The 25,633-nt window shown below is 36.9% G+C and overlaps 1 protein-coding gene and 1 pseudogene across 2 annotated transcripts; one reads left to right on the plus strand and one right to left on the minus strand.

Moving 5' to 3' along the window:
* Window positions 1-210: 210 nt before the first annotated feature.
* On the plus strand, window positions 211-25,314 carry LOC117906513. 2 transcript variants are annotated; one of them, XM_034819550.1, is made up of 11 exons: window positions 211-550; window positions 1,287-1,411; window positions 13,821-14,265; window positions 14,376-14,491; window positions 15,993-16,764; window positions 16,927-17,307; window positions 17,443-17,631; window positions 17,733-17,960; window positions 22,757-23,078; window positions 23,188-23,371; window positions 24,575-25,314. In XM_034819550.1, exons 1-11 carry the CDS (start codon window positions 347-349, stop codon window positions 25,056-25,058), a joined length of 3,450 nt encoding a protein of 1,149 aa, XP_034675441.1. In that variant the 5' UTR covers window positions 211-346; the 3' UTR covers window positions 25,059-25,314. The 2 variants fall into 2 exon arrangements, with proteins under 2 accessions (XP_034675441.1, XP_034675440.1); XM_034819549.1 differs by having other exon boundaries at window positions 212-550; window positions 16,858-17,307.
* LOC117906514 lies at window positions 8,621-10,620 on the minus strand (annotated as a pseudogene).
* Window positions 25,315-25,633: the final 319 nt, after the last annotated feature.

Below are 25,633 nucleotides of genomic sequence, written 5' to 3' on the forward strand. Positions count from 1 at the left end.
GTAAGCCTTTTATAAGGGATAGCCTCGTAATTTCAACTGCCCTAGTGGCACTAGAGACTTCCCAGCTCTGGTCTAGAGTGGATAATTCCATGCACTTCCAGAATGATCTGGAAATGCTAATGCGCGTTACTAAATAATTTCAAATTTTCAAACTTCTCGAGGGCAAATTAGGAAAAACGAGTGAGTTTGGTCTGGGCGTTGCTGACGTAGCAGCTAAGTAAATAGACGTTTTCGCTCATTTCAATTCCGAACCAAACGAGAAAGCAACAGAGACATAGAAGAGCAAACGAATATCCATATTTGGATCATCAATCATTGATTAATCGACGGTCACAAATTGTCGTTAATGGCTACCGGAGTAGAGTGGAAGGAATCGGAGAAGGTGGCCGGAATCGCCCTGGAGTTTCCGGCCAATGACAATGCAACGTCGTCTCCTTCTTCGCCTCCCAAGCTTCCTCGGCGACTTCGCCGGCGTCTCCTCGAGTCGAAGAGCCCTTCTACGGTGGAAGAGATCGAAGCTAAGCTCAAAGAGGCCGATCTCCGCCGCCAGGTTTTGAATTTTGATTTTTTTAGTTTTGGATTTTTCGTACTTTTTTGTTTTTTTTTTCTTTTATAAGTCATCTGTTTTGTTTCTGAGAAAATTCAGCAGAATTATTTTCTTTAATCCTATGTTCTATGTGGATTTTGAATTCTTTAAAGAAAAGGGAACACAAAAGGAAAGAGAGCGGAATTCACCTACTACATGAGTTTTGACAGTGATATTTCGAATTTGCCATCTTTCCTAGGAAGAGCGTAAACTCATAATTTTTTTCGTTACCATCATTCCTGAAATCTTTCAGGAGGTTTTGTTTAATTCAAATTTTATTTGAATTTTCCTCTTTTGTAGTCTCTCTCACTTGAACGCCTCCAGATTTTGATTTAGAGTTTCGAAATACTCTGTTTAATTTTCCTTTTTGCTGTGTCTCAATTAATCCTCTGTTGGTTGCTGAGAAAGCCTATGTACTATGTTGGTTTCTTTTTGAAAAAAAAAAAAGATAAGAGAATGAGGAATTCACATAGTATAACATGCCGTATGAGCTAGTCTTGACAGCGAGATTTCAAAATTTTCTTCCTTTTCAAGAAGTCCCGGAAACCAAACAGAGGGTAAAGATATCATTCTCTTACCTTCACTTCCTTAAAACTTGCAATTTGTAGGTTTTTTTTTTTGGCTTGTCTTTGTTTGTTCAAGTACATTCCTGAATCTAATTCAATTTTGTAAGAATTTTTCTCTTTGTCTTGTGGTACAGCAATTCTATGAAGGTTTATCAAACAAGGCGCGACCCAAAATGAGAAGTCACTCATGGTCCCCTTTGCAAGAGGCAGACCTTGGTCAGAGGCTTGAAGCAAAACTTAAGGCTGCTGAGCAAAAAAGGTGATATTTTTTCTTCAATCAATTTTTTCTTTTGAAATATGTTCGGGTTTTGTTTTCTCTGTCTGTGAGCTCTTGGATGATTTGGTTTAGGATTAAATTAGTTTAAATTTGCATTGCTGAAGTTACGATCTTTTATCACTTAAATAAGGGCATTTCTTTGGAGATGGTCAAAGATCTTAACATTGTAATTTAATTAGCATTGGTTGGTAGGCTTTAATACGCGACCCAATATTGATCAGATGGAATCTATTTTGGTAGGTCTACCACCATAAAGATTATGAGGATAAACTGTGGGACTTATACTTGTTGAGCATTTGAGAAAATCTAGGTTTAATTGTTCTTTTTCTGTTTTTTGATACGTGATAGGTAACCCATTTTTTGGTATGTGGACTTGAATGTGGAAGTCTTCCATCTCCACCCCAATCCATTTGCCATTTGGGCTAGGGCCGCAGGAGAGATGCTATATTTTTGTTGAATGAACCAATCTAGAATTTTCCTTTTAAAGCCTGTCTTTTGAAGGTGGCAAACTGTATCCTGGTTTTCATTGAAAATGTATGAAAGTACTAATTTATGAACCTATTGAAACAAAATCTATAAACAATTTAATAACAACTTCTTGGGAGACTTTGAGATGATTCTTTAGGAATGTTTGGTTTCATTATAAACATGAATGCATAAGTATGGAAGGATTTTTGACATGATAGCACATTGATATGACTGCAATGTTATGTTCCTTGAGGCCTATTTATCTGTACCCTTTTATGTCATAAAATTTGAGAACTTTCATCATAATGAATTAATATCTATGGGAGAAATCTGCGATGATCACATGAAAACCTTAGGATAAGTGATTCATATTATTCAATAATTCCTCCATTTCCCTACCTTAGTATCAGAGCTGCATTGTGGAAGCTCACAAAATACACATCTAAGTTTCAAGAATCAATGTAAAAATGGGATAACATGCCCAATAATACATGAGTTCAAATATTGTAAGTGTTTCCTGGTAGGAACATCCACAAAATTAGACATAGAGATATATTGACTTGAAGTGTATGCTTTTGTTGTATATGTAAATGGGTCCACTTCATGTTCTTTATCATAAAATTTAGGTGGTGTTTGTTTTTTTGGCTTTTTGCTGAAAACAATTTGTTTTCAGAATTTAGGTTGTTTGTTTTTCTACTTTTTTATGACTTATTATAAACTTTTTACCAAATAGAAAAAGCCAAAATATGTAGTTTTTTCTTTACTTTTTAATACTTAATAGAAATAAAATATACTATACAAACAAACAACCTAATATTTAACACTATTAAACATTAAGGTTCTATTTAGAATTAAGTAAAAAAACAAACACCACCTTAGTGTTTCACCTCCCATTAATGAATAATGAAGGATAAGCATCTATAGAATCTGAATCAATGATTCATGTTAAAATCCCTCCATGGTGGTCAAATGGTATAGTTCTTTCATTGGTAGCTTGAAGGATTATAAGCATGACTATTGCTTTCTAATTGGCTATTTTTGCATTAATTGCTAATTTGTCAATCTTACTAATCGGTGTACCCACTTTATTTACTTCTCCTGAGAGTTGATCAAGTAAGAAAAATATTGTATTTTCTAATACATCATTATGGATTGGACTAGCTAGGTTGGGAGGGTGCAAAACCTAGCTCAGAAAATGTTTTAAACTTAACGGCATTCTTCTTTCCAATCCTTGATGTTTCTATGTTGGTTGTATATTTTTGGATCAAAAGAATTTGGAATCAGCCTTGTTATTTGAAAGTTGATTTTTTCTTGGTTGATCCCCGACATGGTTTTTGTCCTGAACTGGAACTAAGCTCAAGAATTGATACTCAATTTCTTTTTAGGAGTTGAACAATTGATTGAGTCTAAATCAAGGCTTAGACTTTATGGATTGAAGTCAAGGCATCTCTAAAAAGGGATGAAGATTCTCCAATTCATTGAAATTTGAAGCCTTGTTAACCTCAATTAACTGTGGGTAGTCAAGCAATTGCAAGTTTTTAGATTTTAAATTGACTAAAAGTGGGTTGGATAATATGCTCACCTCACCACTGAAGACCACATTTATGTTCTGAATGCAGTGAAACAAGCAAATGAATCTAAAGATGCTGTCAATACTTTGATATATGCCATACCAAAACACTTTTTAGGAGAATTGCTGCTATTTCAAGAAAGAACATCCGAAATTCTTTCAAATCTAAAGATGCAAAAAGATAGAAGACTTTAGATGCTATAAAGATGTCTTTATTACCAAAGTCTTCACAAGTATTGATAGTAATGAACCCTATTGGAAAGATAGATTTATTGATGGTCTTCCAAGAGTTTTTGCTAAAAGAATAAAATTAAGAAAAAATAAAAATAAAAAAACTGATGGAATTATTCCATACAAGTCAAGAAGCTTTATCTTTATTTCCTTTGCTAAAGGTTAATGCTAGAATTCAACATGGATTTAAGTCAAGTAAAAAGAAATTAGGATCATTTTGTGAACGATATGGTTATGAGACCCTAACTCCACTTTCTTCATCAATAGATAAAAGAAACAAAAAACGAACATAGTAGATGTTACTTTAAAGAAAAGATAAAAAAAATCTAAAAATATGAAAAAGGATTTAAAGCCAAAACAAAAATACTTGTTTGTTATGAGTGTCGTGAATCAGGACATTTTAAGTCTAAAAGTAGGGTGAGACAACAAATTCAAGAATTAGATATAGGAGAAGGATCAAGACTTAGATGCTTAATTTAATAATCTCATATTGTAGTCAAGACTCAAGACTCTTTGGAGTCAAAATTAAAACAAGAAAGTCTAAACAATATTCTTCAAGAATCATCTTTAACAAAAAATGAATTTGATAGTAAATGTGCTTGTATGGGACACCGTGTCTCTGACATGAAAACTATTAAAGCCAAGACAAAAATACTTGTTTGTTATGAGTGTCATGAATCAGAACATTTTAAGTCTAAAAGTAGGATGAGACAACAAATTCAAAAATTAGATATAGGAGAAGAATCAAAGACTCATATGCTTAATTTAGTAATCTCATATTGTAATCAAGACTTAAGACTCATTGGAGTCAAAATTAGAACAAGAAAGTCTAAACAATATTATTCAAGAATCATCTTCAACAAAAAATGAATTTGATAGTGAATGTGCTTTTATGGGACACCGTGTCTCTGACATCAAACCTATTAGTATATTAACTAATGATCAAATTTTGATGCTAGAAATGATAGACAAAATAGAAAACTCAATAGTACAAAGGAAATATATAACATAACTTTTAATCTTTAAAAAAAAAAATTAAATAAACAATCCAAACAAGAACCTTACAATGTAAAAGCAATATTGGGAAGATTTGAAAGAGAAAAAATTCAACCTACTATCCTTCAAGATTTGCAATATGAAGTAAATGAAATGAAAAAAAAATAGAGAATTAAGGGTGGGAAATATCAAATTAATGTAGAACTTTTAATGCTTAAAATTCTTCTAACCCCAACCACAAAATATCAAGAAGAGATACCAAAAACCTAAAAAATTAATGAAGTAGGTAACTAAAAAACTAACTTATTAAACCATATCTCTAGAATATGGTTTTTTTTTTATTTTTTATAATCAAAAACGAAATATGTATTAATTATGATAAAAGGTACAAGGGAAAAATACAAGAAAATGATCAAAGTATGATTGAACTACTCCACCATACAAGGAGAATTATACACAAAGGTTTAGTCAACTTAAGGATATATATAAGTGATATCTCCTCAATGTTGGATTCAACTCCTCTCATTGTTGTCCAATCCTTTGGATTTACAAACCGAGTGCCAATTGAGTTGAATAGCATTAAGTGGAACGCGTTAGAGGCATCAATACAAGAAGCCGAAAAGGCATAATAGAAGTGAAGTAGACCCAACAACACCTCTATTGTTTTCTACTTTTTCTCAAAGATACCAGTATTTCTCTTTTACCACAAGATCCAAGGCACAATGAGACATGTGATTTGCCAAAGGGTCTTTATCTCTGATGAAACTCCCCAAACCTCTACACAAGATGGTATCATGTCCCATATGCTCTTGGGTAGAACTCAATCCATCCTAGCTAGACTAAATAGCTTATGCCAAAGCTTTGATGTTAATAGGCAATGTAAAAAGAGATAGTCGATTGATTCTTCACTTCCCATACATAAGATGCACCAATCAAGACTAAGGAATTTGTAAGGTCTACCAAATTTGTTGGATTGTAACCAAATCAAGGTACTTCTTGTTTTCTATTATTTTTCAGAGGAGTAATACATATATATATATACAATTGAGAGACCTGATTAGGAAGGTGTTATCCCTAAGGAAACAACCGCATTATGGTATGTACAGATATGTACAGCTAACACTCCCCCTCAAGCTGGAGCATAGATGTTGATCATGCCCAGCTTGTTACAAAAGTACTCAACTCGAGTTCCATTTAAAGCTTTTGTAAAAATATCCCCAAGTTGCTCTCCAGTCTTCACATAGCCAGTAGAGATTAGATTTTCCTCAATCTTTTCACGAATGAAGTGACAATCAACTTCAATGTGTTTGGTTCTTTCATGATAGACTGGGTTCGCAGCAATATGAAGAGCGGCTTGATTGTCACACCAAAGCTTTGCTGGCATTGTGCACTTCAATCCCACTTCACATAAGAGTTGATGTATCCATATGATTTCACAAGTAGCCTGTGCCATGGCCCTATACTCAGATTCTGCACTCGAACGGGATACAACACTCTGCTTCTTACTTTTCCAAGCCACTAGATTCCCGCCGAAGAACACACAATAACCTGTAGTGGATCTTCTATCAAACTTAGAACCTGCCCAATCCGCATCAGAAAAACACTCAATACGAGTGTGTCCCTGACTACTATATAGTATGCCTAGACCAGGAGCCTTCTTTAGATAGCACAAAATCTGCTCTAAAGCCGCCCAATGCTTTATTGTAGGCGCAGATGTGAACTGACTAACAACACTTACTGCATATGCAATATCTGGTCGCGTCACGGTGAGATAATTTAGCTTCCCAACCACTCTCCGATACCTTTCAGGGTTGTAGAAGGGATCTCCATCATCTGGCATAAGTTGTACATTAGGCACCATCGGGGTAGTACATGGCTTTGCTTCTATCTTACCGGTCTCTTTAAGCAGATCAAGCACATACTTCCTCTGTGATAAGAACATCCCTTTCTTACTCCTTGATACTTCTATTCCCAGGAAATACTTCAGTTCACCCAAGTCCTTTGTATGAAACTTGGAATGCATGAATGTCTTAAGATCAGAGATTCCTGCATGATCATTTCCTGTAATAACTATATCATCGACATAGACCACAAGAAGTATGATACCAGCAGCTGTTTTCTTGTAGAAAACGGAGTGATCTTTCTCACTCTTGTTCATGCCAAATGCTTGAATCTCCTTACTGAATTTTCCAAACCAAGCACGGGGACTCTGCTTCAATCCATAGAGAGCTTTTTTCAGACAACAAACCTTCCCATACTCCCCCTGAGCAACAAACCCAGGAGGTTGCTCCAGATAGACCTCTTCCTCTAAATCACCATGAAGAAAAGCATTCTTGATGTCTAACTGATGTATCATCCACTGTTGGGAAGCAGCAATAGAAATAAATAGTCGAACTGAATTGAGTTTGGCAACAGGAGAGAAAGTATCAGAATAGTCTACTCCATATGTCTGAGCATATCCTCTAGCTACAAGTCTGGCTTTCAATCGTGCCACAGAGCCATCAGGATTAACTTTTACCGCAAAGACCCACTTACAGCCAACAACTTTCTTTCCTGGAGGCAAATCAACAAGTTTCCATGTATGATTATCCTCCAATGCACAGATTTCTTCAAGCATTGCATTCTTCCACCCAGAATGATTCAGGGCCTCTGTAACAGTTTTAGGGACTGAAATAGAATCTATAGAGGCTACAAGGACACTTGAGGAAGGTGACAGGTGATCATAAGACACAAAGTTAGCAATGGAATAGATAGATTTGCAGTGTCGCTTACCTTTTCGAAGGCTAATAGGAAGGTCGAGATCACTGGAAGGATCAGATGACGAAGGAGCTGGTGCAGGACATGTATTTGTTGTCACTGGGCGCCGAGAGTACACCTGGACAATGGGTGGTTTGTCTGGAGCAGGAGGAATAGTAACAACAGGACCCAAATGAGCAAGAGACGCATCAGAATCAACCACACTTGATTGTCCAGCAATTGGTCTTGAATGAACCACTTGATACACGAGCCATTCTTCATCCTCCTCACTTGCGGAACTTGTGGGTGAAGAGAAGAAGGATGTGTCTTCGGAAAACACAACATCCGTTGAAATTAGATACTTATTGAGATCAGGCGAGAAACATCTATAGCCCTTTTGCAGTCTTGAGTACCCCAAGAAAACACACCGTAACGCCTTAGGATCAAGTTTAGTAACAAAAGGCCTTGTATCTCTAACATAGCATGTACATTCAAAAATTCTTGGTTCAAGGGGAAAAGTTGATTTCTGTGGATGTATTACTTTGTACGGAATATCACCTTTAAGCACTACAGTGGGCATACGGTTGATCAGAAAGCAAGCTGTGGAAACGGCATCAGCCCAAAACTGTTTCGGAACCTTCATCTGGAACATGAGTGCACGAGCTGTCTCAAGTAAATGCCTGTTTTTTCTTTCAGCAACCCCATTTTGAGAAGGAGTATCAACATATGATGTTTGATGAAGAATCCCATGGTGACTCAGGTAATTCTGAAATGAGTTAGACACATATTCTTTTCCATTATCGCTTCTTAATATTTTCACAGACACATCATATTGGGTTTTAATCTCAGCAGAGAAAGCACAAAAATGGGAAAACACTTCTGAACGATTCTTCATAAAATAAATCCAAGTCATTCGAGAAAAATCATCCACAAAGGTAACAAAATATCGAAACCCAGTTTGAGAAGTAACAGGGCACGGACCCCAAACATCAGAATGTACTAACTCAAACAAAGACTCAGCCCGTTTATTAATCCTTGGGCCTAAAGAACTACGATGATGCTTCGCAAAATGACACGACTCACAATCTAATGAAGGTAAAGTATCAAACTGAGGACATAATTTCTTCAACACCGATAGAGAAGGATGTCCTAACCGACAATGAGCTTCAACAGGAGAGGCAGTACTAACACACGCAACTGGTCGAGGTACCCACTCGTCAAGAATATAGAGCCCATCAGATACATGTCCTTTACCAAATGTCCGGTTCGTCATAAGATCCTGAAACACACAATGATCAGGGAAAATGAGACACTACAATTCAGATTTTTGGTAAGTTTACTGACAGAGATTAGGTTAAAGGCCAAATTTGGTAAGTTTAACACAGACGATAACGTAATAGAAGATGTTGGTTTCACAGTCCCAGACCCTTTAATCTCATAGGTAGAACCATCAGCAACAGTAACAGGGGGAGCAGAATGTGTTCTGAAGGTAGAGAAAGTTTTATGATTACCTGTCATATGATCTGTGGCACCTGAATCAATTATCCATTTGTTTGAGGAGGAGACAAGACATGTTTTACCTGACTCTGCCAGAGCACTAACAGGAGTAGATGCTTTCAGTGTGTCTTGATACTGTGAATATTTGGCAAACTCTTCTGCTGTCATAGTGATGATCTTGTCTGAGGAGTCTGAAAACGTAGCAGTATCAGATGTAGCAACATTGGCAGTTTGAATTCTCCGATTTCGATTTTGCAATTTCCTGCAGTTTCTCTTGGTATGGCCAGCCTCATGGCAGTAAAAACACACAATAGTACTTGAATCATTGCCACGATTTTCGAATGCCCTGTTTCCGCCCCTATTATTCACCCTTCTTGTATTTTCTGCATTTCCTCCTTTGGCAACAAGAACATTGGTGTGCTGAGAAGATGAGACATTCTCAGTTCGTAGAACTCTACTGAAAACTTCCTGAAGGGAACCAATGTCAGAACCAGAAAGAATCTGAGATTTGGCAGTCTCAAACTCAGATGGGAGACCGGATAAGAAGCTCATAACAACCATCTGTTCCCGTTGATCCTATTGGACTCTAACATCCGGACTAAAAGGTATAAGTGCATTCAATTCCTCATATACCTTCTTGAAGTCCATAAAATATGCAGTGAGGGATTTAGCTCCCTTTTCAGGACAATGGAAGGCATTCCATACATCATACATCCGAGAGACATTTCCTTTTCCAGAATACAGAAAATCAAGATAATCCATTAGCTCCTTAACAAATTCGCAATGGCTCAGCAGACCAACAATATCACTATTAATAGAGTTTTTCATCTGTAGAAATAACCGTGCATCATCTTGCAACCAAAGTTTTCTAGTGATATCAGTAGGAGGTTCCTCAGTCAAGTGATCATCTTTAGCAACACTTCTCAGATAAATTTTGATAGTCTTGCTCCATTCAATATAATTAGACCCATTTAATTTGTGTTCAGTTATTTTTGACACAATGGGCACTATATCAGCAACAGAATGCTTATTCTCTTCCATGATAAAATTCAATCTCCAAAGTAATCAGCCCAGACCAGAAATTACAATTCGCCACACAGCAAGAAGAAAGAGACAAGTACCTTTCTTACACAAAGGGGCAAAAGCGTTAAAGATTGCGTCAAAAGCAACTATAAAACCCCTTGACAAAATGGATTGCTGTCGTGGCTGCCAAGGTGGGCGGAAGGAGAATCACAACCGTCGGTTTCCGGCGACTGTGATGTACAGGGAACAGCCGGCCAGATTCGGAGCAAAGTGCGAATCTAGGGTTGCGGCGGAGCAGGAGGAACGCCGGTGATCAGCGTCGAAGAGAAAGCGTGAGAGGGTGTCGGGATCTGAGATACGCGCATCTGAGAAGAAGGCGTCTCAGGAAGGTGGATCGAGGGGCAAGGTTCCGGCGAAGGTGACAAATCTGACCAATCTCCGTCGACGCGTCCCAATGGCAGAATCTCAACACCATCCACAAATCTCTCTCTTTCTTTCTCGAGGATTGCAGCGGTGACTCGCGGTAACCAGAGAGATCGGGATCAGGAAAGGGTTCATTCACGGAGCCCCAAGGGCAGAATCTCAAAGAACAAGAGCGGAGCGAGATCACCTTGGCCAGAGAACGGGATTGCGACACCCACGCAACTGATCGGAGGTCAACAGAAGCTGCTACGCTCCTCCATGCGCCGGCGCGTGAGTTGATGCGTCCTGCTTCTCACGCGTTCAGCTTCAGGTCGCCGGACTTCGGGTACCGGCCGATCACGACACCTCCCAGACTTTGAGCCAATGGCTCTGATACCATGTAACCAAATCAAGGTACTTCTTATTTTCTATTATTTTTCAGAGGAGTAATACATATATATATATACAATTGAGAGACCTGATTAGGAAGGTGTTATCCCTAAGGAAACAACCACATTATGGTATGTACAGATATGTACAGCTAACAGATATGTAGAAGCGATAATACCAATTTGGTTGGAGTAATGAGGTTAATAGAGAGAAACACACACAAGTACTAAGGAAGATAAATTTGGGAGAATTAAAAATTTTATTGTCTTCCATCACTCTCTTAATCTTTTCAAACATTACATAGTCTCCTATTTAAAACTACTCACATTAAACAAAATAAAAACTCCTAATTCTAACATATAGAAACCTTCTAAGACTTGACAACTCAAAAATAGAAACTAGAATAACTATTCAAAAATAAAATATTCTTCTTAACTTTTAAAAATTTTATCTTATTGTAATAATTGAAAAGTTTCTAAATTCAAGTTTACTTTCCAACAATTCTCAACTATAGCATGTTATTGGTGTTACCTTCTTGTGTGCTACAAACCAAGCAAAGGCCTTGACTTAGATGGGGCTTTTGGGTTCTTTAAAAATTTGGCGAAGAGAAAGTAATTTGATTTGATAATTTGGATAAGGCGAAGAAAGAATGATATTACTGAGAATAAACCTAAATAGGGTAAAGACTAGGCTCTTGTATTTGCGGTGGATGGAGACAATTGCACAAGAGTAAGCAAGGACATAAGTCTTTCAAGGGTCTCAATATATCTTAACAATGAAAACATGTATAACTAAATACATCTTAACAATCACTTAAAAGTCGAATCCAAATTTTCAAAAAATATATTGAAAATTTACAGGAAAGAGAAGAGGCAAAGTGATAAAACCTATGAGAGAGATATAGAGAAACCCTCACCTGATTTGTTAGGTTTGGCAAATCTCAACTCACAAAATTGTACCAGAAGATGATTCCTAGATCAATTGAAAAACCTAATTCAATTATTTAAATTAAAAAGGGAAAAAACCCCAAATTGAGAGTAAGAAATTTGAAATTTATATGAGGAGATAGCAAAAGCTTAACTGAATGGAGGAGGTAATCACAATATAATTGGAGAAATCAAGGCCAAAGATAGAGAGAAAGACAAAGAGGAGGAAGGAGAAAATGGTTGGTTCGAAAAATGTTTTTGGGTCTATTTAAGACTTTACCTTTTCTCTCTTAGCCCCTTGAACTAAGTCGATGATTCTGATTTGGAGTGAGAGTTTTTGTATATTTTACGCCATAGATTCTACAATATTTGTAAGAAAGGAGAAGAAACTATACAAGGTAGAACCTAAAACAAAAAGGAAAAAACCATACAAGGAAAAATCTACAACAGATCCCTAGAATATGTTCCTAACTTGTAGCAGTAATAATAATAATGAAATTCCTACAATCAAGGAGCTAAGTATGACAACTACAAATATGCTTCTTGCTTATGGAAATTAAAATAATAAAAAATCCCTAAAATAAAGGGTCAAATAGAATCAAATTTGAAAGTTGTATTACCCTTTTCCCTGTCACTTTTATTTTTTTAAATATGAATAAATTGTACAATAAAAACTAATTTTGAAAAATGTATTTCAATGCAAATACCATATTATTGGATAAAATTTTATAATTATATATATGTGTGTGTGTGTGTGTATTTCTTGTTGAACTTGGTCCTTGTTGGATTGATTTCCAAACACTTCAAGATGAGATCATGGTTTTGTTATTCTTGAACCAATGCTGAATATGTGTAGCTCCGCAAAATTGAATTGCATTTGTTGACAAATTCATGTTCATATGTTACGTCTTCTTCGTAGTTTTGAGTATGCATTTATAGGACAAATCCCATTTGAAATGGAAGGTGTGAATTTGTGAAATGCTCAACAAGCTGCTGCATTAGGTGAACATAAACCAGTTGTTTCTATGCGTGCTTTAGTTTACAAGTCATGGCATGAGTGTGATTAGGTTAAGATGATATGGGAATATTCATATGATGTGTGCTTTCATTTCATAAGAGGTTCAATGCAGAAGTACGGATGCTTTTTGATTAAAGATAAGACATAAGGTTGGGTGGTCTTCTTGTAGGTATGAATACCTAAAGACAAATGGGGTAATCAATTCTTGAGCTCAAATCCGTAAGGACTCAAGGCGAAGCATTTGGCTATTGTGCTTGAGTTCCTAAAGTCCCCAAGTTGAAAACCTTTTGTTGCACGGTGGTAGGTACCATGTGAGGAGAAATTATGCTATGAAAAAGTTGTCGGCATGTGAACTTTGGGGATTTTAGTTGAGGCCATCGCCTGTCATAATTGTAATGATTCACAAATACTTATAGAATTAATAGTATACGAGTGCAAGATATTGAGTATGATGCTTATATTACATGACAGGTTTAAGCTCAATGTATTTGTTTGCTTGTGTGTGAGAGTGTTACAACTAACAGTGTAGGGGTTCTCATGGTTGGGATGTAGTTGTTCAAGTAACATTCTATTAACTGACAGTTGATTTACTATTTTACTTGTGTTATATATTTTCTAGTATCTTAACCCTAAGGGGTAGCTCAGTTGGTCCGACCTTGGGTTTGCTCCCCAATGGTCACCAGTTCAAGTCCCCTTTGGGCCACTGGAGGTTTACCCGGTCGTTAACTTCAGGGCCCCGTGGGATTAGTCGAGGTGCGCGTAAGCTGGCCCGGACATCCACAGTTAGAAAATATATATATATATATATATTTTCTAGTATCTTGATCCTTTACACAAAAATAAATATTTCCTTGATATAATTGTAATATAAATGGATTTTAGACTGTGCTCTCAATGAAAAATCAAATGCTTTCTGCTACAAAATGCTTACAATTTTATCTCCACTATAACATTCATGCATAGCTATTGTCCTTTTTTTCTTTATCTGGATTTTAAAGATTGCCTGTTTTATGTTTGGAGTCATACTAAAAGGGAAGTAAGTGTAATCAAGTAGATATTCTACTCACTCCTAAAGTATTATTTATGTTTGTTTATGGAACTTAGTTGCTATTGACTTGAATTCCACTCTAACAGGTTGAGCATTCTAGCTAATGCTCAAATGCGGTTGGCAAAGTTGGATGAGTTGCGACAAGCAGCTAAAACTGGACTAGAAATGCGTTTTGTGAAGGAACGTGATGAGCTTGGTATGAAGGTTGAATCAAGAGTACAGCAAGCGGAGACAAACAGGATGCTTCTCCTCAAAGCTTATAGGCAACGTAGGGCTGCAAAGGAAGAGCGCGCTGCTCAGTCATTGATGAGGAGGATGATTCAGGACAGCAAGTATAAGGAGTGTGTGCGTGCTGCAATTCACCAAAAACGTGCTGCTGCTGAGAGGAAAAGGTTGGGATTGTTGGAAGCAGAGAAGACAAGGGCACATGCAAGGGTATTGCGAGTGCGGAAGGTAGCCAAGTTTATTTATAGTCAGCGTGAAATTGAAAGAAGAAGAATGAAGGATCAACTAGAAGATCGGCTCCAAAGGGTATGCTTGCATATGAAGTAAAGTTGCATCTTTTATCAAATAGTTTTTCCAACTGTGATTATTTATGTTAATCTCTGTTTATTTTTTTTATTAAATTTGATAATTGCTAGGCTAAAAGACAAAGAGAAGAATACTTGAGGCAGAAAGGGAGTTTGCATAGTTCTGTTTGTGCCAATTCAAAAGTGATAAATAAGCAAGGGGAGCTCCTTGCAAGAAAGTTAGCAAGGTGAGCTGCTCCATCTTTACATACATATGTTAAAGTGTTTATTATATTTATAAATAGATGTATATGTTTATGTATATATTATATATGTAATTTGTGCTTGCTTTTCTGATATCAATCAAATTGGTTGTTGCTGCAGTGCTGCAAGCTACTTATAGGTCTCTAAGTTACATGTTGCATTAATGAGGGCTTGTTTGGCATATCTGTACCTTCTAGTGAAGTGCTTTTCTAAATACAGCTGTGTAATATTTCTACTCAGTACATAAATTTTAAATTTGAAAACCACTTCCTCAAAGCTCTTCCATAAAAGCATCTTGTTTTGAACTTCACTAAAAAAGGCTTTTAAACCTCAATCTCTTATACTTTGAATTACTCTAGTCGTAAGTTGTAACCAACACATTGTATGGTTTTTCTAATAGTCAGAAGGGCTTCTAGACCAGTTTGAAAACTGCATCAAACAAGGCCTGAAAGGAATTGAACTAGATGCCATTTAGTTATCTGCCCTCTGAAAAATAATTTTTGGATTTTTCTTGGAGATATTTTACAGTTAAGGAACTGCAAGCATGGATACATTAGGAGGAAGGAAGAACAAAATAGAAGGGAGAGACTGCTAAGAGCAGTAGGAAAAAAATCGTGTGACCCGTGCACCAAGGAATCTGAGTCTGTTAATAGATATATGACATCTTCTAGTGTGACTGCAGTTCCCTAATGCAAATGATCTTCCTTCTGAGTTTCCAGGACTGGTGATTCAAGTAAACCATCCACTAGTCCTCAAATATTTTTCAAAATTCTTAGTATCATACCAAATTCTACTATGGTGGCATATCTGCAAAGAAATCTAACTTATCCTTACCAAAAACTTGGAATTTGTGACAAAGATCTAGTAATCTGAAAGGGCACTACCAAATACATCCATTCTGCAGCTTACTGTGCAAGGTTTGCCAATCCATGATGATGGAAAATTGGGCAATGTCCTGTTTGTTTCTCTCCCTCCGTAAAGTTGAAAATAGAATCACTGATTCCAATATTTTTTATCTTTTAAAGCTATTGGGAGCTTGATATGGACTTTATCTATTGTCTGTACTGAATGAAGCTTTTGCTAATATTTGCACCAGTTGCTGATTTTATCAACCTTAAATCCAAGCCTAGGCCCAAGGTGCAGCAACTCTTTAGCTGTGGCACCTCATCCATCAATAGCATGCACCTTGTTGAAGAGGCTTGCTTCATCTATTCTTTGTTTCCTATGTTTTTGCTACGCACATGGCAACCCGGCCTGGTTTTGGCACCCTGCTTTAAACTGAACATGTTTTTTGATGATGTGCGAGCATATGACAAATGTTTGCATGTTTAAATTTACGGTATTTTGGAGATGTGTTTTTTCTGCTGACTTAAATAGTTGGAATTACGTTCCTTCACTCTCCCTCTGCCATTTTTCAGTCCCTTTTCTGGTTTCACAGCATAAATGTATGTACTTATGCAAAAATTCAATGTATTATATTTTCAGGTGCTGGAGACGATTTGTGAGATTGAGGAGAACAACTTTTTCATTGACAAAATCTTACAATGACTTAGAAATCTCTCTAGAGTCTGTTAGGTCGATGCCATTTGAGAAGCTTGCCCTCCAGATGGAGTCAGCCAACACTATCCAAACTGTGAAAGCTTTACTTGACCGTTTTGAGAGTCGCCTCATGATCTCACATGCAGCTACCCCTACCAGGAGTCTATCTAATTTAGAAAACATTGATAACCTTCTTATGCGTGTCACTTCTCCAAAGCGAAGGGGCAATACCAATAACAGAGGGGTAAACAGAGTGGGTTCCATCAGAGAAGGAGCTCAAAGACAAGTTAAATTATCAAGGTACCTAGTGAGGGTTGTGCTCTGTGCTTACATGATATTGGGACACCCAGATGCAGTTTTCAGTGAAAAGGGAGAGCATGAAATTGCTCTGGCCGAGTCAGCAGCAACATTTGTCCAAGAGTTTGAGTTGCTGATCAAGATTATATTAGATGGCCCTACTCACACTACTCAAGGGGGAACAAACTCCTCAGTTCCTAATCAACTGACCTTCAGATCCCAGCTGGAAGCTTTTGATAGATCATGGTGCTCTTACCTCTATTCCTTTGTGGCATGGAAGGTTAAGGATGCAAAGCTGTTAGAGGAGGATTTGGTGAAAGCTGCTAGCCAACTGGAGGTTTCCATGATGCAAAATTGCAAGCTGACTCCAGAAGGGGATAATGGCAGTCTTTCTCATGATATGAAGGCCATACAAAAGCAGGTATTATACTTAGCTCAGTTATTTTTAGGAATCTTTTGTTAATGGCTATTTTTAATTGATTAATCTGTCCCATGGAATCCTTGGTTCTGCTAGGTGACAGAGGATCAGAAACTTTTAAGGACTAAAGTCCAGAATCTGAGTGGTAATGCTGGGCTTGAACAGATGGAATTTGCTCTCTCTGATGCATGGTCTAGATTCTTTGAAGCCAAGGAGACTGGAAGTTCATTAGTATCATCAGTTGCTCATATTTCTTCTCCAATTCTGCCTGGTTCATCAAATAACGCTTCAATTTTGGGTGAAATGGGGAGTATTTCTGAAAGCATGGAGAGGTCAGACCATATTGTGTATCCCTTGTTTAAGAAAGATGATTCTTCCCCAGGAAATGAAGTGGTTTCATCCACTCCTTTGAGAAGTGATGTGGACGGCTATGGTGCAATGTCAGTCACTGAGAATGAACTACTTGTAAATGAGATTGTTCATGAGCATGGCCATGGTTTTGCAGATAGCTTTGATGTTAGTGACAATGATCAGAGCGGTATAAAGGTCAGTATGTAGGTTTCATTCATTATCTTATATTAATCAATTAACCAGTTATTTTAGTTAATCATGTAGAGATTTTCTAATTCTATAGGAGGTGGAGATCCAAAAAATTGTGTTGTTCATGTTGTTAATGTACAGGAAAAAGTTAGGGAAACAATGGAAAAGGCGTTCTGGGATGGGATCGTGGACTCCTTGAAACAGGATGAGCCTGACTACAGTTGGGTTCTTAAACTCATGAAGGAAGTCAAGGATGAACTATGCGAGATGTCTCCTCAAAGTTGGAGACAGGAGATTGTGGAGACCATTGATATTGATATTCTCCCACAGGTTGGTAGACCTGTTGCTACTATGCTCCAGCAAATACAGTTTACTGTTGTTATACTACCAGTTTATATTAACAGTTTTCTTTTCTTTCTCCTTTCCTTTAGGTGCTGAGAGCAGAAATATTAGACATTGATTTCCTTGGAAAGATCCTAGAGTTTGCCTTGGTCACTTTGCAGAAACTTTCTGCTCCTGCTAATGATGACAAGATGAAGGCTGCTCACTATAAGTTATTAAAAAGACTCAGAGATGCTTCACAGGCTGGAGATAAATCAAATGCTTCATTTGCCCTCTTGATGGTTGAGGGTTTGCGGTTTGTTCTAGAGCAGATTCAGGTGTGTTTTCAGCATCCAAAATCTTTTTTTGCTTTTGCATCTTCTTTAATAGGATTTTCATTCGATGTCTTTGTTTGCTTAGAATATTAATTATTTTTTTATTACATGATCATTATCCAACTTAAAGTAGGAAGGAGATTGATAGGAAAAGCTTGCTGTAGGATCTTTAAAAATCGGAACTATTCATGTGGATTGCCATCGGATTTTGATATTGTGAATTAGGGAAGTTTGGAGGTTGGTTGAAGGATGTTTTTGGAATAAAACTAGTGTTTTCAGTTTGTGCTTTGTGGTAGGAAGGTATATTTTTATTCTAGAATCAGGTTTTAAGAGCTGACATATTTAGATAAAAGAAGAATAGCAACTGCATGCTTCAAACAAAGCTTAAAGATGCAAATTCTTAACGGAGTCCTCAAAACCTAAATGAGATCCTTACAATCATGTTTGTATCCTTATATGTTAAAACCCTAACCTATTGAAACGAATTAATCCAATCTCTTAATTTTAACCTGGCTGAAAAAGCAAAAAGCCCTCAAGTCACCTCCAACACGCAATTTGCAACAGTAAAATGAATACTAACATATGGTAAATTGCTACATGGCAGTCTTCCATGCCTTTATAAAGATAAGAAAACAGTAGAGAAAGGATGAAGTTTTAAAAAAGTTATTCCTCTTTCCAGTGATGGTTCTGTTGCAGAGTCCCAAGGTTGACTGGGGCCTTGGAAATGACTGCCATTAGGTGAAGAGGGTTCTGGATATTTTCAGTGATTGGTATTTTGTTGTTTTGATTGGGGATCTAAACCAACAAATTAAGTAGAGTTCGATATGCTGAACAAGAGGGGAGCTTCCACTTCCATTTCTTTTGTTGGGAATTTTTTATCCCCTTAGTCTTTGGCCTCTTTTTTCTTTTTATGTCTCTACTTTTGAACAAGAGAAGAGTTTCTTTTAACTGACTTTTAAACATATCATACTGAAGTAACCTAGGGAGTAAGGAAAACCTATTAGAGGAAGCTGCTTAAGAACAAAAGTAACTAAATCCTTCAGAAATAGGAACAATAATCTCCCAATGACTTAAAAACTACTGAAGTGTTTTTTCTTTTATCAGAAACAACAAGTTATTGCATTGAAAATCTAAACACAATGAAGGATGTGAAATCCTTCCAAAAAGTACAAAGCTGATCAAAAAAGAAAAGTATAACTATAACGGTCCATAAGGAAACCATCAAGTTTTACAGTTGAAAAAGAGACTCCCAACAATCAACAAGCCCAAAAATCACTACACACATTCATGGTGGTAAAAAAATCCTCTAAAAAAAAACCATCTACTTTGCTCATTGCTTGGCTAAAAGGTATACACCTTCATTCACTAAACGTGGCACCCAAGAAAAAAAGCATTCCAACCATCTGATAATATCTAAAATTTGGCAAAACCACCCATTTAACTTTCAGGGTCCCACAAAATGATCACTATTAAATCATCCTTTACCCAGAAATTGTATAAACACATGGCTTTTATCTGTTGCAAACCCTTCAAAGGGGCTAACATCTCTGCCTCAATGGCCATACTTTTTCAACAGGCTTTGGCTGTACCATAATATTGAGAAATTGTTAACCATCTTGAATTTCTCAAAGAGCACCCTGCACCCATCAAAGTTTAACTTAACCGAACTCCTTGGGGGCACCATACAAATAGGAAGTCTCCCCAGATATTCTTTTGAAACCACAAGTGGTCTCCAATGATTTATTTATTTGATAAGCAAAGATAAATTTTGTTAGGAACCTGACAAAAAAGGGGGCTCCACCTAAGTACACAAGGGTATACATAGGGCACTAAGAGGCAAGAAAAAACAACAAATCAATAAGCCAGTCCACCACCCAGATCCTAACCAGTCTAGGAAGTTTAAACAAAGACAAATTAACAACTCAAAATGGATTGATGGACCAAAGGAAAAGGGTACAAATGAGGGAGTCCTTTAAGTTGTTGATCCAACTGCTGCACCTCTTCAAAACATCTATGATTTCACTCTTGGAAGATAATCCAAAATAAGAACAAAAGTTGCAGTTCTCCAAACTTTACCCCATTTATTCACCCACGAGACTCATGCTATCCAAATATCTCTCTCACCAAATTGGGGAGCACCCAAGAGACCTCAAAAAAGAGAGAACAGAATATACGATAGATTCCTAACTTCCCATAATGGATGAGAATATGATTGTGTGACTTCACATTTGCAAAAGCAGACACAATTTGCCAATAGCCACCCTCTTCTTTTGAGCTGGCCTAAAATCATAATCCTTCCCAAGCAAAAAGGCCCACCTTGTGGGCTCCCAAGAGCCTTAGTCTTCCAGTCTTCCTTTGCAAGAAAGACTTCTCTATTTACTGCCTCTGATGCCAAAGAGAACATTTAATAGAGAATTTTCTGTTCTTAGTACCTTCTCATATCAACGTATCATCACTTTCCTTAGGCTTTGACCATTCATTGAATGCTCTTAAGAAAACTTTCCACGCTGTCCATCTCCTAATCTTGAAAATGCATAATGAAACAAGGGTTTTAGTGTCCCCTCCCACCAAAGGTCTCCATGAGCAACCCAAACTTGAGTTGCAATTGCAAAAAGAGGAGGGGAAAGAAATATTTAGAGGCAAGCTCCCACACTAAACACCCTGCAAAAACTGAACCTCTTTTTCCATTACCCACCTTCCAATTTAACAATATTACGCTCAAAGGAATGCCCACATAGGCATAAGAAATAGAAGCCCAAACAAAAGGGGAAAAAACTGAATCTCATATGGAATGCCCTATGGTGAGTACCCTGCCATCTAATGGTAGGTTCTGAATCAAATGGCCTTCAAAAGTTTGTGAATTTTTCATTGTGCACCTGATTGCATGAATCGCCTCTTGTAAGAAGAATTTGAATCTCCAGTTTTGATATGTTGAGCATTGATTTTGATGTTCACCATGGTTGTTCTGGCACCAATTGCCTTCACTAAGTCTTTGATCTAATAGGTTAGCCCTATGGTTGATGACCCTAGTTCCAGGGTGAATGCTTTCATTGTAAGTATATAATATAATGGGTCTCATTACCAATCAGGATGATTTTAGCCCTAATACAAAATTGATATAGCTTTGATAGGATTCTTCAAACTAATAAATTGGAGGGAAGGAACTCTTTCTATTGATGACGAAAACTACAAGTTTGTGCACGCAGAAAAGAGAGCTAATACTCATTCATCTTTTCTCAAATTTCTTTGTACACTGAAACCCAGTTTGTTGATATTGTAGAAATTTACAACTTAGAAGTAGCCCAAAGCACAAGCAATCCTCTAGAGGACATTATGATAAGAACCAAGTAACTAAAACTCCGAGAAATGCTCCTAAAAAACATGAAATAAAATAAAAGTAAATAAAATAAAGTAAAAAGATTCAAGCTTCTAAACATAAGTGCCATGTCAACATGTGGTCCTACACTTAGAAAGCAACCTTAAACAACCTACTACTGAAATTACTTGATGACCAAGGAACTAAAGTGATAATATTAGCCCTTTCAATGCCCTACCCTCTCCCAAATAAAGAATAAAAATTTTAAATAAATGAAAAATAAAAAGACTCAAGCTACAAAGAGTCTAAGACAGCTTAAGTGCCATGTCATTGATTTGTGGGTGGTGTTGCTTCCATTATGCTTTATGATTTTTGATCTTGATGTGGTCCACTTAGTTGCACATGAGGAAGAGTGTATATTGGTCAGGAAATTACATACATATTTAAGGCCTATTTACTTGATGAGGTTCACTTAGTCTCACATAATGAATAGTAGAGTAGGGAAGCTTGAGCAACTTATGTGCATATTTAAGGCCTACCCCATTTGGGGCAAGTTATCACTTGGATATTCCTCCATAGTGGATTCTAGATCAGTATGGATGTGTGTGCCTCTTCCTGGATGTTAAATGACATTATTGTGCATGGATCACTATAGCATGAATTATACTAATATGGTAAAGTGAGCAGCCCTGCACCATCTGTAACTGTACATGGGACCCACTCTTTTGTTTTGCCCAAATAATTTTGACCAGAGGTATCATTCACTTATATGCATGCCAAATATAAGTTAGTTCATATTTAGAGCTATCCCACACACATGGCTTTCCAAATTAAAGATTTTTTTTTTAAAAAAAAATTGTATTAGTGACTAATAGCTGCTGATATTCAGTCAATATGGCATTTTCAATGCAATTTATGCAAAGGAGGGGGGAGCAGTTTAATGTGGACTGGTGAAACAAGGGTCACATGCAACTTACTGAGTGGCATGGGGAAAAAAGAAGCATGGCATCTGTAGTTTGACCCTTCATGTAGTTATGTATGTTGGAGAAAATAGTTTTTGATAGATTGTGTATATTGGAGAGAATATAAAGCCTCACTAATCATCCAACAATGGTTTTCAATGGTGAAGATAAGTATTGTCTCGAGTGTAAGCCTTGGTCACAGTATTCCAAGCTCTTGTACAACTTGACACAGACAATGCATTTGTCAAGCTATTTATGCTGCCTCAGGCCTCACATGTGGAAAGACCTCCAAATTCATAAATATTCTTCAAAATCTATATAAGTGTCCTATAGAAATTCTACTGTTCTGGGATTCAGCTTGCCTGTTCCAGAGTTGTTTAACTAGAGAAATGAATTTTTCATCTGACTGCTACTGAAGTTGTTGAATGGGCTGGTCTCCCTTGATTTAACTAGAGAAGAGATTTTAATGATAATTCTTTTTCTTCTAATGTCATAAATGGTATTGTAATATCTACTGGCAGACTCTTAGGCAAGAAATTAGCAGAGCACGCATAAGAATGATGGAACCACTCATAAAGGGCCCTGCTGGTTTGGAATACCTGAAGAAAGCTTTTGCCAACCGGTATGGACCACCCACTGATGCCCATACTTCTCTACCATTGACCATGCAATGGCTTTCATCAGTGCATTCAAGTGCAGAGCAGGAGTGGGATGAATACAAGGATTCTGTATCATCTTTGACAGTGAACAATGAAAGATTATATCAGGGCCTTCCACCCACCACTCTCCGAACTGGTGGCAGTATTCCAATGGCATCCAGATTAGGCTCTCCAAGTTCTAAAGGTTTGATTAGTGACATTACAGGGTTATGCATATTCTTTTTGAAATTGAAAAACCGAGGATGTCTTACTAAGTTCTTGAAATTTTTTTTATGTAACTTTATCTTGATCAGGTGATGAACAACCGGAATGCAAGGGAGAAAGGGTTGATTTGTTAGTGCGGGTGGGTCTGTTAAAGCTGGCGAATGAGATTGGGGGCCTGATGCTGGAAACTCTGCCTGAAACTCTTAAGCTTAACCTCTCCAGGCTAAGGGGTGTCCAGTCTCAATTTCAGAAGATCATTGTGATTGCTACCAGGTGAGTGAATATTTGTATTTTTGCTCGCATTCCCCTTCTGGCAGTCATCTGCATTGGATGTGAAATAGTAAGGACACAACCTAGCACCTTGTAGCAATTTGGACAACATGGTTATACCTAAGGAAACTCCATTATATCAGATGTTTATGGTCTGTTGTTCCCAATCAAATATATGTGTTTGCATGTGCATGCCTGTTTGTCGATGGTTATACACTTAGTGTGTAGTAGGGTGTGTACATGTTTGGATGGTTAAGAGTTTTGTGGCTATGTTGATTTTAGCTTGCTTGCGTTTTTCTGTAGTTTGTTGGCCTGATACATTGTGGGTCCCCAGATCTTAACAGCTTAAACTTGTAAGAAAGTCAGTAGCTGCTTAATTAGAAGTCTTGAGTTTGAGCCTCTTCTACTACTGCTTCCCAATCTATTTAGTTGATTTTGTCTCTCCATTTGTGCATCAGGATGTTAGCTTGATATATATCGAGGGTCAAGTTGGTAGCTCAAAGGGCAAGTCTAGATAAATTAAATATGTTTGGTAAAATGACTTAATATCACAACTTAAAGTAAAAAATAGTTATTAAGTCAAAATAACTAACTTATTCTTAATCTCAAATCTCTTTTACCTAATTTGCTCATATTTAATGAGAATATACTTTATAATTGTGACTCTACATTCACAATTCATCCTTTTATAATAAATATTTTTTTGTTGTCTTATGAATCAACAATACTTTAAATATTGATATTCAACAAATAAATTTATTGCTTAAGATTATTGAAAGTATAATTATTAGTGAAAATTAATGAGAGTGAATATATCAACTTGATAATTTAAAATGACTTTTAAGTTAATTTTACTAAACAACCTTAGTACTTAAAGTAAAAATTAAATGATAAGTTTTAAATCAACAACTTAAAAATAATTTAATTTAAAGTTAACATAAGTCATTAAGTAATAAGTTTTATGAAACCCTATTAAATTACTTCTTTTCACTTCAGCATGAGTTCTACTGGACAAGATGTGTGCATGTGTCTGCATTGTGTGGTTAAACTTCAGCTTGAAGTTCTAAACAGTTAAGGTTAAGAATTTGGTTTTCTAACTCTCTCATTGCAAATGTATATTTGAAGCAGTCTCTCTCTCTCTCTCTCTCTCTCTCCATTTTTTTATGTGCTGATGCGTCCCATTTTCTATGTCTATGTGTTTTACAGCATGTTGGTTCTCCGGCAAACTCTTCTGAGCGAGAACATGGTGACTACTCCGGCAGACATGGAGAACATAGTATCCAGCTGCATTAAGCAGCTCTCCAAGCTATTGGACACTGTTGAAGATGTGGGCATATCCGAAATTGTTGGAACGATCAGTAGCTTCTCAGAAGGTAACAACGATACCCTGAACCCTGAGAAGCTCCAAGCCAGAAAGGAGGTGATGGCAAACATGCTGGGAAAGAGCTTACAAGCTGGAGACGCCATATTCACCCGGGTATCCCACACTGTCTACTTGGCCGCAAGAGGGATTGTGCTGGGTGGGAACGGACTCAAGGGTAGGCAATTGGCAGAAGCAGCACTCCGACGCATAGGAGCTTCTCTTCTCACAGAAAATGTGGTGGAGGCTGCAGAAGTGTTGATCGTGGTGGCCACTGTTTCAAGCAGTGTTCATGGAGCATGGTATGAAGAATTGGTTAAGAATCTGTGATTTGTTTATTAATAAGCAAAAATAAGAGTTTGGTATCATCCACATCTGAACATGAATACATATTACAGTACACAGCTTATTTTTAGTGTGGTTGAAAATGGCATTACTTGTGAAGGCAAAGAGATACTATTTTAGTAGGATGGGGTTAATGTGAATGCAAATGGAACAAAGGGGTTCTGTAAATAAGATGTAGAATATCTTATTTTGGATATCTTCAGTAATTTATATTCTTAAATATTTGAAAATTTTATTTTAATTGTCAATTTCCTTTAATTTTTCAAGAATAGGGTCCAGTATAATGGTAAGAGCGGTACTTCCACACATGCATATATAAAATTCTACAATATTTAAATGGAGGCCATGGAATCCTAAAAGAAATATATGGGAATGGATTTTTTTTTTTTTTGAGTAAATATCATCCAAGTTTTTTAACACCAAAGAGAAGGGCTGTTATGCATTCACAAAAAAACCCCTGCCCAATTAAAATCATTGTATAGTTAAATGACAGTTGAGGTAAATGGGGACGGCAAGTTGGGCTCATACCTTTCTGTATGACAAGAACAAACCAGGAGCAA

Source organism: Vitis riparia, chromosome 18 (assembly GCF_004353265.1).
Source record: "Vitis riparia cultivar Riparia Gloire de Montpellier isolate 1030 chromosome 18, EGFV_Vit.rip_1.0, whole genome shotgun sequence".
NCBI lineage: Eukaryota > Viridiplantae > Streptophyta > Magnoliopsida > Vitales > Vitaceae > Vitis > Vitis riparia.